Below are 13,150 nucleotides of genomic sequence, written 5' to 3'. Positions count from 1 at the left end.
AAAGAAAGAAAGAAAGAAAGAAAGAAAGAAAGAAAGAAAGAAAGAAAGAAAGAAAGAAAGAAAGAAAGAAAAGAAAGAAAGAAAGAGAGAGAAAGAAAGACAAACCTGAAATTAAAGGCAACTAAGTCAGCTGAAGAAATGTGGACCAGGATTTCTCTGAAACTTTTAGCATAGTAATGATTGTTTATACTAAGTTTGGTGACAACTTATGCAGATTTAATGTGTTCAAAACTATGCCTTTTCTGGCCAGGCACAGTGGCTCACACCTGTAATGCCAGCACTTTGGGAGGTCAAGGCGGGCAGATCACCAGAGATCAGGAGAACCAGCCTGGCCAATATATAGTGCAACCCCGTCTCTACTAAAAAATACAAAAATTAGCTGGACCTGGTGGTGCACGCCTGTAATCCCAGCTACTTGTGAAACTGAGGCAGGAGACTTGCTTGAACCCGAGAGGCAGAGGTTGCAGTGAGCTGAGATCGGCCACTCTACTTCAGGCTGGGGGACAGAGCGAGACTCTGTCTCTCAAAAACAAAAGTATGCCTTTTCTCTTCCAAAATTTTTTTTTTTAGAACTTTGGGGTTAAATTTGATCATGAATAGGTACTTGTGTACCTCTCTAACCACCTTCCTGATTTCCATGTATTGTGGCAGAAACTTAAAGCCAAAAAAGACTGTGAATGTCCCTCTTTCAAATGTTAGACCTAGATTCATATTTCACTGTTAGTTTTGTTATTCTTCTAATATGATATGATTTCTAAAAATAAACATGAGATAAATAATTCCTGAGCATCTATAGATATCTTTTAAGGGAAGTAAAATTCATGTATGCAGAGGATAGGAAGGAAAATATTATTAAATTCATACTGGACTAAGGATGGAAGACCTGGTTCCAGAACCGACTCTGCCATCAACTAGTTGAGTGATTTTTTTTTTTTTTTTTTTGTAGACTCTCAAACTCTCTGGCTTTAATTTCCCTGTCTATAAAATTAGTGGGTTGACTAAATGGATTCTGAGTTCAACCTTTAAGATTTGGTCATTTCACAACTAAAATAGCTTTCACCATTTTTAGCTTGATTTAGATAACAACAAAAGTAAAAGCAACATTGTTTGGATGGCATATTTGTTATCTTAGACTATTATGATCCACTTTTTAAATTTACAAAGGTTCTCTTACTCCTCACTGTCACCATTCATTGTCAGGGTTTTCGTTCGCTTGTTTCATTTGGTTTTAAGGCTTCTAGCAGTTTCGAAAATACCACCTAGCCTGTGTTTTCTTATCAGATTTTGTTCCATTTGGCTGACATTTTCTATCTCTTCTCCTTCAGTGGCCTTGTCAAATTTGTAGGGGAACTTTGGCCTCTCACTCAGTAGGAGAGTGGATCTGATCTGAAGTTCTTAATAGGTCAACTGATGATGTGCATACACTATTACCAATAACGAAAATAAAAATATTAGAAAAAAACAATAAAATATTCATCCATCCAATACCTACCTTGATCAGAAGAGAATACTAATAATTTTTCTCAAGACTTTTCTCTCCCCTTCCATCTGCTTCTGTAAACTCTCCTCCCTGTCAAGGTCTGGTCTAGGTTCTAGCTTCTCTACGAATCTACTTGTCAAGTTTTGTCTCTGCTTATTCCTCTTTCCCTTGAATTTCTCTGGTCTTCTTACCATCTCCTTCAGAAAATTTAGTCTCCTTGAGAAAATACCATCTCCTTCAGAAAATATCAAAGCAGCAGGTTATTACTCTCTCAGAGAAACTAGAAATCAAGCTAAAACAGATGAAACAGACTGTCTGGGAGAGTGACCAGATCATTCAAAGGAAGACTAGGGGCCGGGCACAGTGGCTCACGTCTGTAATCCCAGCACTTTGGGAGGGTGAGGTGGGCAGACCACTTGAGGTCAGGAGTTCAAGGCCAGTCTGGCTAACATAGTGAAACCCCGTCTCTACTAAAAATATAAAAATTAGCCATGCATGGTGGCACGTGGCTGTAATCCCAGCTACATGGGAGACTGAGGCAGGAGAATCGCTTGAACCTGGGAGGTGGAGGTTGCAGTGAGCTGAGATCGCACCACTGTACTCTAGCCTGGGCAACAGAGTGAGACTTTGTCTCAAAAAATAAAGGAAGACTATGTAAATGGATGTCTGAAGACATTTCAGAATACTGATGTCCTAGTCAGGAGCCTCTCAGAAGGTACCACTGAAGCTCACTTGTAACTAGAAAGACAAAATTCATTAACTGAGCTGTAATACATGCTCCTTAGCCAATATGATGCTTGCTTCTGTACCACTTTGGTCCTACGATGACACAAGGTCCATCCCTTGCTTTATGACTTATCTCGCAATCACATCAACTAGATAAGTTACATTTTTTGGCAGACTCTGAAACTCCCTAGGCTTCAATTTCCCTGTCTATAAAATTAGTAGGTTGACTAGATGGATTCTGAGCTCAGAATAGCCCTATGAATGAACTTTGTTTTTCTCCTAGCCCATATAATGTTGTCAAAGAAGTGATAAATGAGAGATACCTCTGAGCCTGGAGGATACGAGTAGGAGAACGAAGCAGATACTTTAGATGTGAACACGGCACGGTGCTGCATAATGGGAAATCTGTTTTCATTTCTTTCATTTCACATGCCAAGGGGAAAGTTACTTTACCCCCAGGGAGATTTTTAAATATTCCCCAACTGCTCTGGTAAGTACTGCGTTTATTGTACAATATGCAGCCTGAAAAGGAAAAATAAGTCCTGGGTGCTTGGGTTGTAGAGACATTTCCCAAATATTCAAGGTGTTCTGGGAAAAAAAAAAAAGGTTCTTGGCCAAGCGCAGTGGTTCATGCCTGTAATCCCAGCACTTTGGGAGGCTGAGGCAGGCGAATCACCTGAGGTCGGGAGTTTGAGACCAGCCTGACCAACATGGAGAAATCCCATCTCTACTAAAAATACAAAACTAGCTGGGCGTGGTGGCACATGCCTGTAATCCCAGCTACTTGGGAGGCTGAGGCAGGAGAATCGCTTGAACCCGGAGGGCGGAGGCTGCGGTGAGCCGAGATCACACCATTACACTCCAGCCTGGGCAACAAGAGTGAAACTCCATCTCAAAAAAAAAAAAAAAAAAAAATGTCTCTCACTGATCCAATAAGTCAGTAAGTTTTGGAAATGATGGAAACTATACCCATCACTAGTTTAGATTTTCATTGTGTATACAGTAAAGGTCAGAGAATTCTGGCAGTAAAGAAACTGTTTAACTTTGTGAAATCTCAAGCATCTCAAAGTAGACACACTTTGGAAAATGTTATAGTAGAGAGTCAAAACATTTTAGCATTTCAAATGTGCCAATAAAGCAAATAGCATCTGATAAAGACGTCTTTGATCAAGTACATAAGCAAAAACTAAGAATATATCTTCAGATATGGGTTGAATGACTTATTATCTAAGAGGTCCAAATAGGTTATAAAAGGAGACCACAGCCAGACGTTTATATTTGCTCCAAAAGAGTGAAGAAAACACTTTCTGAAGAATCAGAACCATTGCTTCCACAATCTGTTTGTGTCAAAATTACCCAGGGTGAACATTTCCCATGCTCTCCTAAAAATTTTCCTGTTCCTGGTCTTGCATTTATACTATATGACAATTAGCTTATGTGTCTTCTTTTTCCTCTCTACCTAGTGATCCTTGACTAAAGGCCATAACTTATGTATTTTTGTGCACCTAGCACAGTGCCTCATAAACACTAGGCATTAATAAATACTCATTGTAGGCCGGGCACGGTGGCTCACGCCTGTGATCCCAGCACTTTGGGAGGTTGAGGTGGGCAGATCACGAGGTCAGGAGATCGAGACCATCCTGGCCAACATGGTGAAACCCCGTCTCTATTAAAAATACAAAAATTAGCTGGGCTTGGTGGCGCATGCCCGTAATCCCAGCTACTTGAGAGGCTGAGGCAGGAGAATCGCTTGAACTAGGGAGTCGGAGGTTGCAGTGAGCCGAAATCGCACCACTGCACTCCAGCCTGGCAACGGAGTCAGACTCTGCCTCAAAGAAAAATAAATAAATAAATAAAAATAAAGAAATAAGTACTCATTGGGGATTTGAGGATAGGTAGAAATTCCTAGGTAAAGAAACTAGAATGTGCACAGTCCTTGTGGGAGATGGAGTATAGCATGTTCAAAGAACTGAGAGACAAGATCAGGCTTCACTCCAGGCCTACAAACTCCAAATATCTGTGTGTGGTGGCTCAGGAGCAGCATTTTTCACAAATTTTGCAACTGATTCTAATAAAGTTGGAAAACCATTAGTCTAGACAATAGCACAGTACCATTTAGCTGGAAAGTAGCTAAGAAGGCTGCCAAAGCTACTTGCAAACAACTGAAAGTTGAAAATGGTGGTTGTTGAGGTTAGCCTAAAAATGTTGTTTTCATGCATGATGTAGCTGTTAAATAGTACAGTGTTTACAATAATATGCTAATGATGATGAGTGGGAAGGCACAAAAAGGTCATGAGCCCACACACACTCAATTAGAGTGGATACACCTAGATACTCTAATCCACAAGCATTGATTTTGGTCAAACACAGTCAGTTGGCATTTGGTAATTTGTAAATAGCGGCAGAATTAGAGAGTTGGAATTTTTAAAAACATCATCCTGATTATTTGGTAACTGTAAGATTAATGCAGATTATGAAATAACTCATGGAAGAGAGTAGAAATCCAAATTGGTTATTTTAACTTTATGCCTATTTTCTTCATATCTTTCCCCTCAACAACACACACGCACACACACACACACACACACCAATTCCTATGTAAAAGTTTTAGGGTGATTGAAAAATAACTTTTCTGGTTAGGAAAACTTGAAGTTGCTTACCTCTGGGATAAGGTTTTGTATATTGTCTTATGGAAACTTGAATAATGACTAGCTTTGCAAAGGGACGCATTTGAGATGTTTGGTCAGAGAAGAAAAAATTGCTCTGTAACACAGAGCAATTTTATTATGTTTTTCCATGTTCCAAAACACTAGAGTGATTCCAACCCTGCACTTTGAAACTTGAAGATACTTTAAAGTTATTATCTGGGTTCTTTTAATTTTATACTAGTTGGGTCAAGTATGCTATCTCAATGTGTCATTCAGCCCTTCTTGAAAGCATTGTAGCAATGGGTTTTAGCATCATAGCGATATCTGTAGGAAAACAGCCCATTGCATGGCAAGAGTGATGCCATCTTAAAGCAAACCTGCCATGATGACCAATGTTTGACTCCTCCATACCAAGGTGTTCTGCAGCAGGGATCTCCAACCCTGTCTACCAGTCCATGGCCTGTTAGGAACTGGACTGCACAGCAGGAGATGAGTGGCAGGCAACAGAGCAAAGCTTCATCTGTATTTACAGCTGCTCCCCATCACTCACATTACCACCTGAGCTCCACCTCCTGTCAGATCAGTGGTGGCATTAGATTCTCATAGGAGCATGAACCCTATTGTGAACTGCGCATGCGAGGGATGTAGGTTGCACACTCCCTGTGAGAATCTAATGCCTGATGATCTGTCACTGTCTCCCATCACCCCCAGATGGGACCGTCTAGTTGCAGGAAAACAAGCTCAGGGCTCCTACTGATTCTACATTATGGTGAGTTGTATAATGATTTCATTATATATTACAATGTAATAATAATAGAAATAAAGTGCACAATAAATGTAATGCACTTGAATCATCCTGAAACTGTCCCTCCCCAGTCCATGGAAAAATTGTCTTCCCTGGTGCCATAAAGGTTGACCGCTGTTCTGCAGCAAGGTCTTTAAACAATGCCTATAACATAGATAATCCCTCAGAAAGATGCTTATCTAATGTTCCCAGTGGTCATGACTTTTGGCAAGAAAGTCTGAGATGTGACCAGCTGCACATGACTTTACCTAAAAGCTTGCTATGTAAAGGACACTTTCTGGAGAGTGGGTGCAGGGATCCACTGTCTCACTGCTGCCCAAGACAGCACTACTGTTTGTAAGCCCCTATTAAATATTTCTTTCTGAGAAAGTGGATTTGTCAGCTTCTGCTTTTGGCCTTCAGCTCCCTTGGTCTTTGTGAGGAGGTTTGTATATACCTGCTCACTGCAGAAAAATATTCTACTCCAGTTTGGGATATTTTTGGGTTTACAGATAATCTGGTTACTGGAGGTTGAACCCAGTTCTGACACCAACGCTTATGATCTTTCACTCTACCACACAGTCTTCCGGAAACAAATAAGATGTGGTCTCTGCCCTTGATAGATTCTCCAACTAGCATGGGAGATGGATTATAAACAAATGACTTGCTGCAGAAAATTTAATGGAAAACTAAGGAAGGTGATGCTGACTCTACCTGGGCGTACCAGGGAAAGTATCACACAGGAGTGGGTATTTGTAGTGAGTGTTTCCACCAGGAAAGATAAGCAGAGGGACTTTCCTATGTACAGTAACATGCTTTCACTCATAGTTTAAAAAATTAACATTCTCACCCTTTTTTCACAGCCATCGTTGGTGTTACCAATCTCCCATGCTCTCCTAAAAAATTTTCCTGTTCCTGTTTTTGCACTTCTCCTATATAATTAATTTACGTGTCTTCTGTTTTCTCTATACTTAGAGCTCCTTGACCAAAGGGCCATGACTTATTTACCTTTGTGCACCTAGCACAGTGCCTTACAAAGACTAGGTGTTAATATACAGTCATTGGGCACTTGAGGATAGGTAAAGATTTCTAGGTAAAGAAACTAGGATGTGCACAGGCCTTGTGGGAGATGGAGCATAGCATGTTCAAAGGCCTGAAAGACAAGATCAGAATGACTAGCTATTAGGCAGTAGTGGTGGTGGTAGTAATAGAGGCAGAGTGTTCAGGAAGGTGATGTTGTAGGGTAGAGTAATCTGAGATAAAACTGGGACTGGTTGGAGTTAGATCATTAGGATCTTAGAGAACATGTTAAAGATTTTGGTCTTCATCCTAAGAGCAGTAGGAAGCCATGGAACAGAGGGTCAATGGGTAACAGACTGAAAAGTTCACCTGAGCTGTATTGAGGGGAAAGGGCTGGGGAAAAATACAGCAAGGGAAAATGTAGAAGGCTATCACAGTAATCCAAATATTAGATGTGGCTTTTAGTGAAGGTTGGAGGAAGTGCCCCTTTTTCAGGAATACTATACAGAAAAGTCATATATTTGAGCATAACTACTTGCCTAATCCTTTTAGGATTTTCTTTTCCAATTTTTGCTCTTTATTGCTGACAGGCTCTTTGACAGTGGGTGGCTCTCCAGAAGCAACAGGTTCTCTTCCAGCCTCTTCAGTTGTTTCCTCACAGTCCCCATCCTCGTTGTCAGGTGATTCCGCATTCTCAGGCTGCTCACTAGCCCTGGCAGTGAGACCCATAAGTTTCCCTGCTGTGCTGGCAGCAGACCCATAAGTGTTAATGATGTCTTCCAGCTGTCGATTCAGCTCTTCAGAGATATCGGGGTGCACATCTGCCTCTTTCTCCGGTGGCTGGACTGGGGTTGAAGAATCCTGACCATCTTCCTTCTCCAGGCCATTGTGACGGGGTAATGATGAACTGTCCCCTGGAGGTGTTGACTGTTGTTCCGCTGAGAGCTGTTCAGCGTGATTAGCCTCCATCTTGGGACTGGTATCTAGTGGTAAGCACATTAGGCTTTACATAGCTAACCTAGATGCCACATATCAATGCTTCATTTCAATGGTAAGGATATCCCCCAAGTGAATGCCAACTAATTATGGTCTCTAACATAGAGTGAATGTCCTTTCACAAACCATTGATGTTACAATTATTAAAGTAGGAACACTGAAAAGTTGTTTTTCCAAATCAAGTCACACTACTGGCATATTTTTGGTTTTGCTCTTCACTTTCAAGAGTATTCCTTATTATTCACATTAAGAAAGTAATTCATGCTATTGTTTCTTTGTGGCCTTATTTGTCATTTTGCTTACACTAGTCAGTTTGTGTTATCATTTTCCTGTATAGTTCTATCTAGATTAACAATCACTGGAGGTACATGACTGTGTGTATTTAAAATGTTTAAATCTAAAATGGCATTAGTTTTCTTTCAAAGTTAAAATATTTAATAGAAGAGCCATCGAATTTATTTAAATGACTCATAACAATAACATCTCTAAGCTCTATTTGATCCATAAATTAGTATTTTGCTTAGTATGAATATTTTGATGTAAATGCATTATTACACTGGATACAGGAGACATTTCTCACTTTTCTGGCATTTTCTTTTTCAGATAAGCAACACGAATGCTTTTTCTGAGGCTCAAACTGGCATCATTTTTCGATTAAGACAGGGAATGAGGAAAGGTATAAATAAATAAACCAAGTAGTATAGAAACACAGGCCGGGTGCGGTGGCTCATATCTGTTATCCCAGCACTTTAGGAGGCCGAGGCGGGTGAATCACTTGAGGCCAAGAGACCAGCCTGGCCAACATGGTGAAACCCCGTCTCTACTAAAAATACAAAAATTAGCCGGATATGGTGGCGGGCACCCGTAGTCCCAGCTACTTGGGAGGCTGAGGTATCAGAATTGCTTGAACCGGGAGGCGGAGGTTGTAGTGAGCCAAGATTGCGCCACTAAACTCCAGCCTGAGCGACAGAGCAAGACTTTGTCTCAAAAACAAAACAAAAGCATGATGCTGCTTATAACAACAATTCCTTAAGTTTCTATAATACTCTTTTATTCCAATATATAAACCAACATTTTAAAAGAGAAAAACAGATTACAACTTTCTCTTCTAAGTCAGGAAGCTCTAGAAAAACAATAATTTTTAAGAAGTAGCAATGTTTCATAAACGAGGAGGAGACCAACTCGAGAAATAATTCAGCAATAATAAGGGCCCTTGGGAAAGGGTGAGAGATGGAACTGAGTCAGAGATTCCAGTGTTTCTGACTATTACCACTTCTAGGGTTGCAATAGATTTGGCTTAGGCCTTTAAGTTATGGTGCATTTTATTTTTAAATAATATTTAACAGTGATGCTGCTAAACAGCAGCATAAAAATAAGGCAAGATCCTCATAATTCGCAGGTTTTGCTGTTGTGGTAACATGAAAGTGAAAACAAAAGCATACTGTTCTACAACTGCATAGCTTCCTTTTCCTGTTCTTAGGGCAGCAGATGTCAATCAAATGCTCGGACACCAACAAGAACAGAAAATTCAACACACAGACATTGCCACTGATGTGATGCTCACTAAACACTCGTAACTTAGAGGAAGTACTTTTTTTCTTTCACTGATTTGAATTCACCAACTTAATTATCAAATAATGTAGCAAACAATTTCATTCTCTTCATCACTGGGATTTCTTTATCCTGACCTCTACTTGTTGATTGCACTCATCTATATATAACTTAGGCCTCCCCTAAACATGGAGAAAGACACACGGCACCTGCTGTCCAGCCAAAAGTTATTTTAAGCTATTCTAAAATGAGTCATGCCATTTAGCACTTCATCCTTAAAAATCCAGAAAATCATTTTTCAATCAAATTGAAAACAGTAAACATTTGCTGGCTTAAATCCATACGTAGGTTTTAAAGTTGGGGAGACTATCTTAGGATGAAATAAAATCTCAAGTAAAATGAACTTCAAAATAATTAATTTAAAATAAGCTGTCCATAGGAGTTTTACTTTGGTTAGTCTAAATGCAAGTGGCTGTTTGTATTCAATTTGTTCTTTATCAGATGCCACAATCATTGATTTTTTAAATTATTAATTCCATGGCTATTCTTTAAACTCCTGTTCCACATTTACTTTAAAACAGAACAGTCATTATAAAGCCTAGGACAACTCAATTCCTAAAAGTAGTCTCAAGACAAGTTAACAAGAGGGAAAAAAACAAAGTCAAAGAACTTCGTTACTTTTCAATCATCCATTTTATATTATGTGGCAAAGAAATTATTTCTAACTTTTATCTTATATAAACTTTATTGCCTTATTTTCCCCTCCCCAGGGAGAGAACTTTTCACTTGTGTTGGCTATTCCAGATGACTATCACAGACACATCCCTCCCTAAGCAACATATTTATTTATAAATACAACAATGAAAAGTTCTCCAACAGTTCACTGGCAATCTCAAAGTTGCAAGTTTCAAACACCACAAACCGCACCCTACATCTTCTCACGGGGCTTGGGGGAGGGTTTATCATACTTACCAGAAGGCAAGAAGCTAAGCAAGAAGAGAGAGGAGAGGAAAGAGGCAGGAAAAAGCAAGTCAGAGCTGCAGCAACAGCAGGGGAGGGCGGGCTGGCTGTGTTCTTACAAGGGAGAGAGAAACCCAATACACACACACACACACATACACGCGCGCGCACACACACACACACGCCACAGGCACTGCTGGAGGCAGCAGTCTGGAGGAGGTGGGGGTAGGGAAAGGAACATCGTATGACACAGCGAGGGGAAAATACATCCAAGCTTCCCTAGCTGTTGCCACGGGAAATATCTTAGCAGAGAGAAGCAGCTGGAAGATCTCATCGGACTCTCCATGTTTTGTTTGTCCTTTCGGAAATTTACACTCTGACTATATCATCCCCTTTGCAAATGCAGTCTTTCACCATTGTTATCCTTTTGGGTAGAGATCAGTTTTTCTTACTTCTTGGTTTATCTCCAGTGTGGTGGATGATTCATCTTCTTTTTCTTCTTCTTCTGCTAGCTTAATTGGTGTCAGGTTTGTTATAGGAATCATGGAAAAAGAAAAACAATGGCATAAGAACAGGGAGGTGGTGGAACTATTTTAATTCTGATGTCATTGGTTTGTTTGCAGAGTTTGAAATAAACATGTAGATGGTGATTTTGGAGCTGAACTGAGTATAATCTTCATGCACATGGTAATTGGTGTGACCTTGGAGCACAGTCTTTCCCAGGTAACTGTTCCCACCTCAGACAAACCCTCAGGGAAGCAGTCTGCTTTTTCTTCCTTAGCTGGTGGCTTTCCCACACTTTGTAAATCCTCAACATGCTCCTGGATCCTCCTCAGAAAAATAAACTCCTTCTGATTCACCATCAAATGCCTCTCTATTAATTTACGTCCATTCCCTTTTTATTTTTCTTTCTGGAGCTTGTGTTCCTATACTTTCAAAGCAGATTCCTCCATCAGTCTCTGCTCTGGGGACAGGCTGGGCATAGTGGCATCCCTTGTGGTAGGCAGAATGATGCCACCCAAAACATCTCCACGTCCTACTCCTTGGAACCTGTGAATATGTTACTTTACATGACAAGAGACTTTGCAGATGTGATTAAGAATCCTGAGGTAGGGAGATTATCTTGAACTATCTGGGTGGGCTAAATGTGATCATAAGGGTATTTATTTATTTATTTTTTGAGATGGAGTCTCGCTCTGCCACTCAGGCTGGAGTGCAGTGGTGCAATCTCAGCTCACTGCAATCTCCACCTCCTGGGTTCAAGTGATTCTCCTGCCTCAGCCTCCTGAGTAGCTGGGATTACAGGTGCCCGCCACCACACCCAGCTAATTTTTTGTATTTTTAGTAGAGATGGGGGTTTTGCTGTGTTGGTTAGGCTGGTCTCAAACTCCTGACCTCATGATCCGCCTGCCTCGGCCTCCCAAAGTGCTGGGATTATGAGCGTGAGCCATTGCACTCAGTCTCATAAGGGTCTTTATAAATGAGGGAGGAAGGCAGTAGGATTGGAGGCAGAAAAGGAGATTTGATGACCTCAGCATAGGTCAGGAAGCTTCTAGAAGCTGGGAAAGGCAAGGAAGCAGATTCTACTCTAGAGCCTCCAGAGGGATGCAATCCTGTGACATTGATTTTAGCCCAAAGAAATTCATTTTGGATTTCTGACCTCCAGAAATATAAAATAGCAAACTTATGTTGTTTTTAAGCTGCTAAATTTGTGATAAGATGTTATAGCAACAAAAGGAAATGAAAACATCCCAACCCCAATTTTGCCCTACTTATTCTCTGAGTTTAGGGGAGGCCTAAGTTATATATAGATGAGTGCACCCAACAAGTAGAAGTCAGGATAAAGAAATTCCAGTGTTGAAGACAACTAAGCTGTTCACTATATTATTTGATAATTAAGTTGGTGAATTAAAATTGATGAATGAGTAAAGTACTTTCTTCTAAATTAATGAATACTTGGTGAGTGTCACAAACTGGGTGGCACTCCATCCTGGATTGCAGCAAACTGACCTGATCAGATCTCTTAGTAAATATAAGCAAGTCAGTGTTTTTCAAATTTAAATAATGTATAGATTCACTTAACAGAATAACTTAAATAATGTGGAAATTATTTGAAGGATTATATTATTTGAACTTATATGTACTAAAATGAAAATGGGATAAACTCCTTATGCTTACAGTAGTTACATGAATTTTAAAATGTATATCTTTTCAAGCCTACAAAATCAATAAATGTGACTCAAATTAATAACACTACTTTTATGTGACAGATATTGTTTTGCTGAACTTAAATTGGTACTTGCAACATGAATATTATATTGACTGCTGGGTTTTTTGAGTTTCTGGTACTCTTCTACCATGTGGTTTGGGATTTCCTCAACACTTGATTCATTCAAATTATTACATAGTTTTTATTCATATGGCCTGCTATGATCTCATGGGGCTCATTTGATACGGCTGCATCATTTATTGCTTGCTGTGGTCTGAATGTTTGTGTCCCTCCAAAAATTCACGTGTTGAAATCATAAACCCCAAGTGATGGTATGAGGAGGTAGGGCCTTTGGGAAGTGATTAGATTATGAGGGTAGAGCTTTTATGAATGTGATTAGTGTTCTTATAAAAGAGGTCTGAGAAACTCCTTACCCCTCTGCCATGTGAGGCTTCAGTGAGAAGATGGCCTTGTACGAGGAAGTCACCAGACACAGAATTCGCCTGCACCTTGATCTTAGACTTTCCAGCCTACAGAACTATGAGAAATAAATTTCCATTGTTGGCCTGGCAGGGTGGCTCACGGCTGTAATCCCAGCAGGATGGGAGGCCAAGGCAGGTGGATCACTTGAGGTCAGGAGTTCAAGACCAGCCTGGCCATCATGGCGAAACCCCGTCTCTACTAAAAACACAAAAATTAGCTGGGTGTGGTGGCACATGCTTGTAATCCCAGCTACTCAGGAGGCCGGGGCAGGAGAATCATTTGAACCCAGGAGA

At 40.3% G+C, this 13,150-nt stretch overlaps 1 protein-coding gene across 1 annotated transcript in view; it reads right to left on the bottom strand.

Annotated features, from left to right (window-relative positions):
- TXLNB (taxilin beta) overlaps window positions 1-10,369 on the bottom strand; it is a 50,235-nt gene extending 39,866 nt beyond the window's left edge. Inside the window, exons 1-2 of the mRNA XM_011978443.1 lie at window positions 10,178-10,369; window positions 7,198-7,641 (exon numbers count right to left, since the gene is read on the bottom strand). Coding sequence (XP_011833833.1) covers window positions 7,198-7,627 — 430 coding nt within the window. The 5' untranslated portion in view covers window positions 7,628-7,641; window positions 10,178-10,369. The remainder of the gene's footprint in view (window positions 1-7,197; window positions 7,642-10,177) is intronic.
- Between the last annotated feature and the right edge of the window lie 2,781 nt (window positions 10,370-13,150).

Source organism: Mandrillus leucophaeus, unplaced genomic scaffold, assembly GCF_000951045.1.
Source record: "Mandrillus leucophaeus isolate KB7577 unplaced genomic scaffold, Mleu.le_1.0 Scaffold194, whole genome shotgun sequence".
In the NCBI taxonomy this organism is placed as follows: Eukaryota; Metazoa; Chordata; class Mammalia; order Primates; family Cercopithecidae; genus Mandrillus; species Mandrillus leucophaeus.
This window is presented reverse-complemented; position numbering and strand designations above follow the sequence as displayed.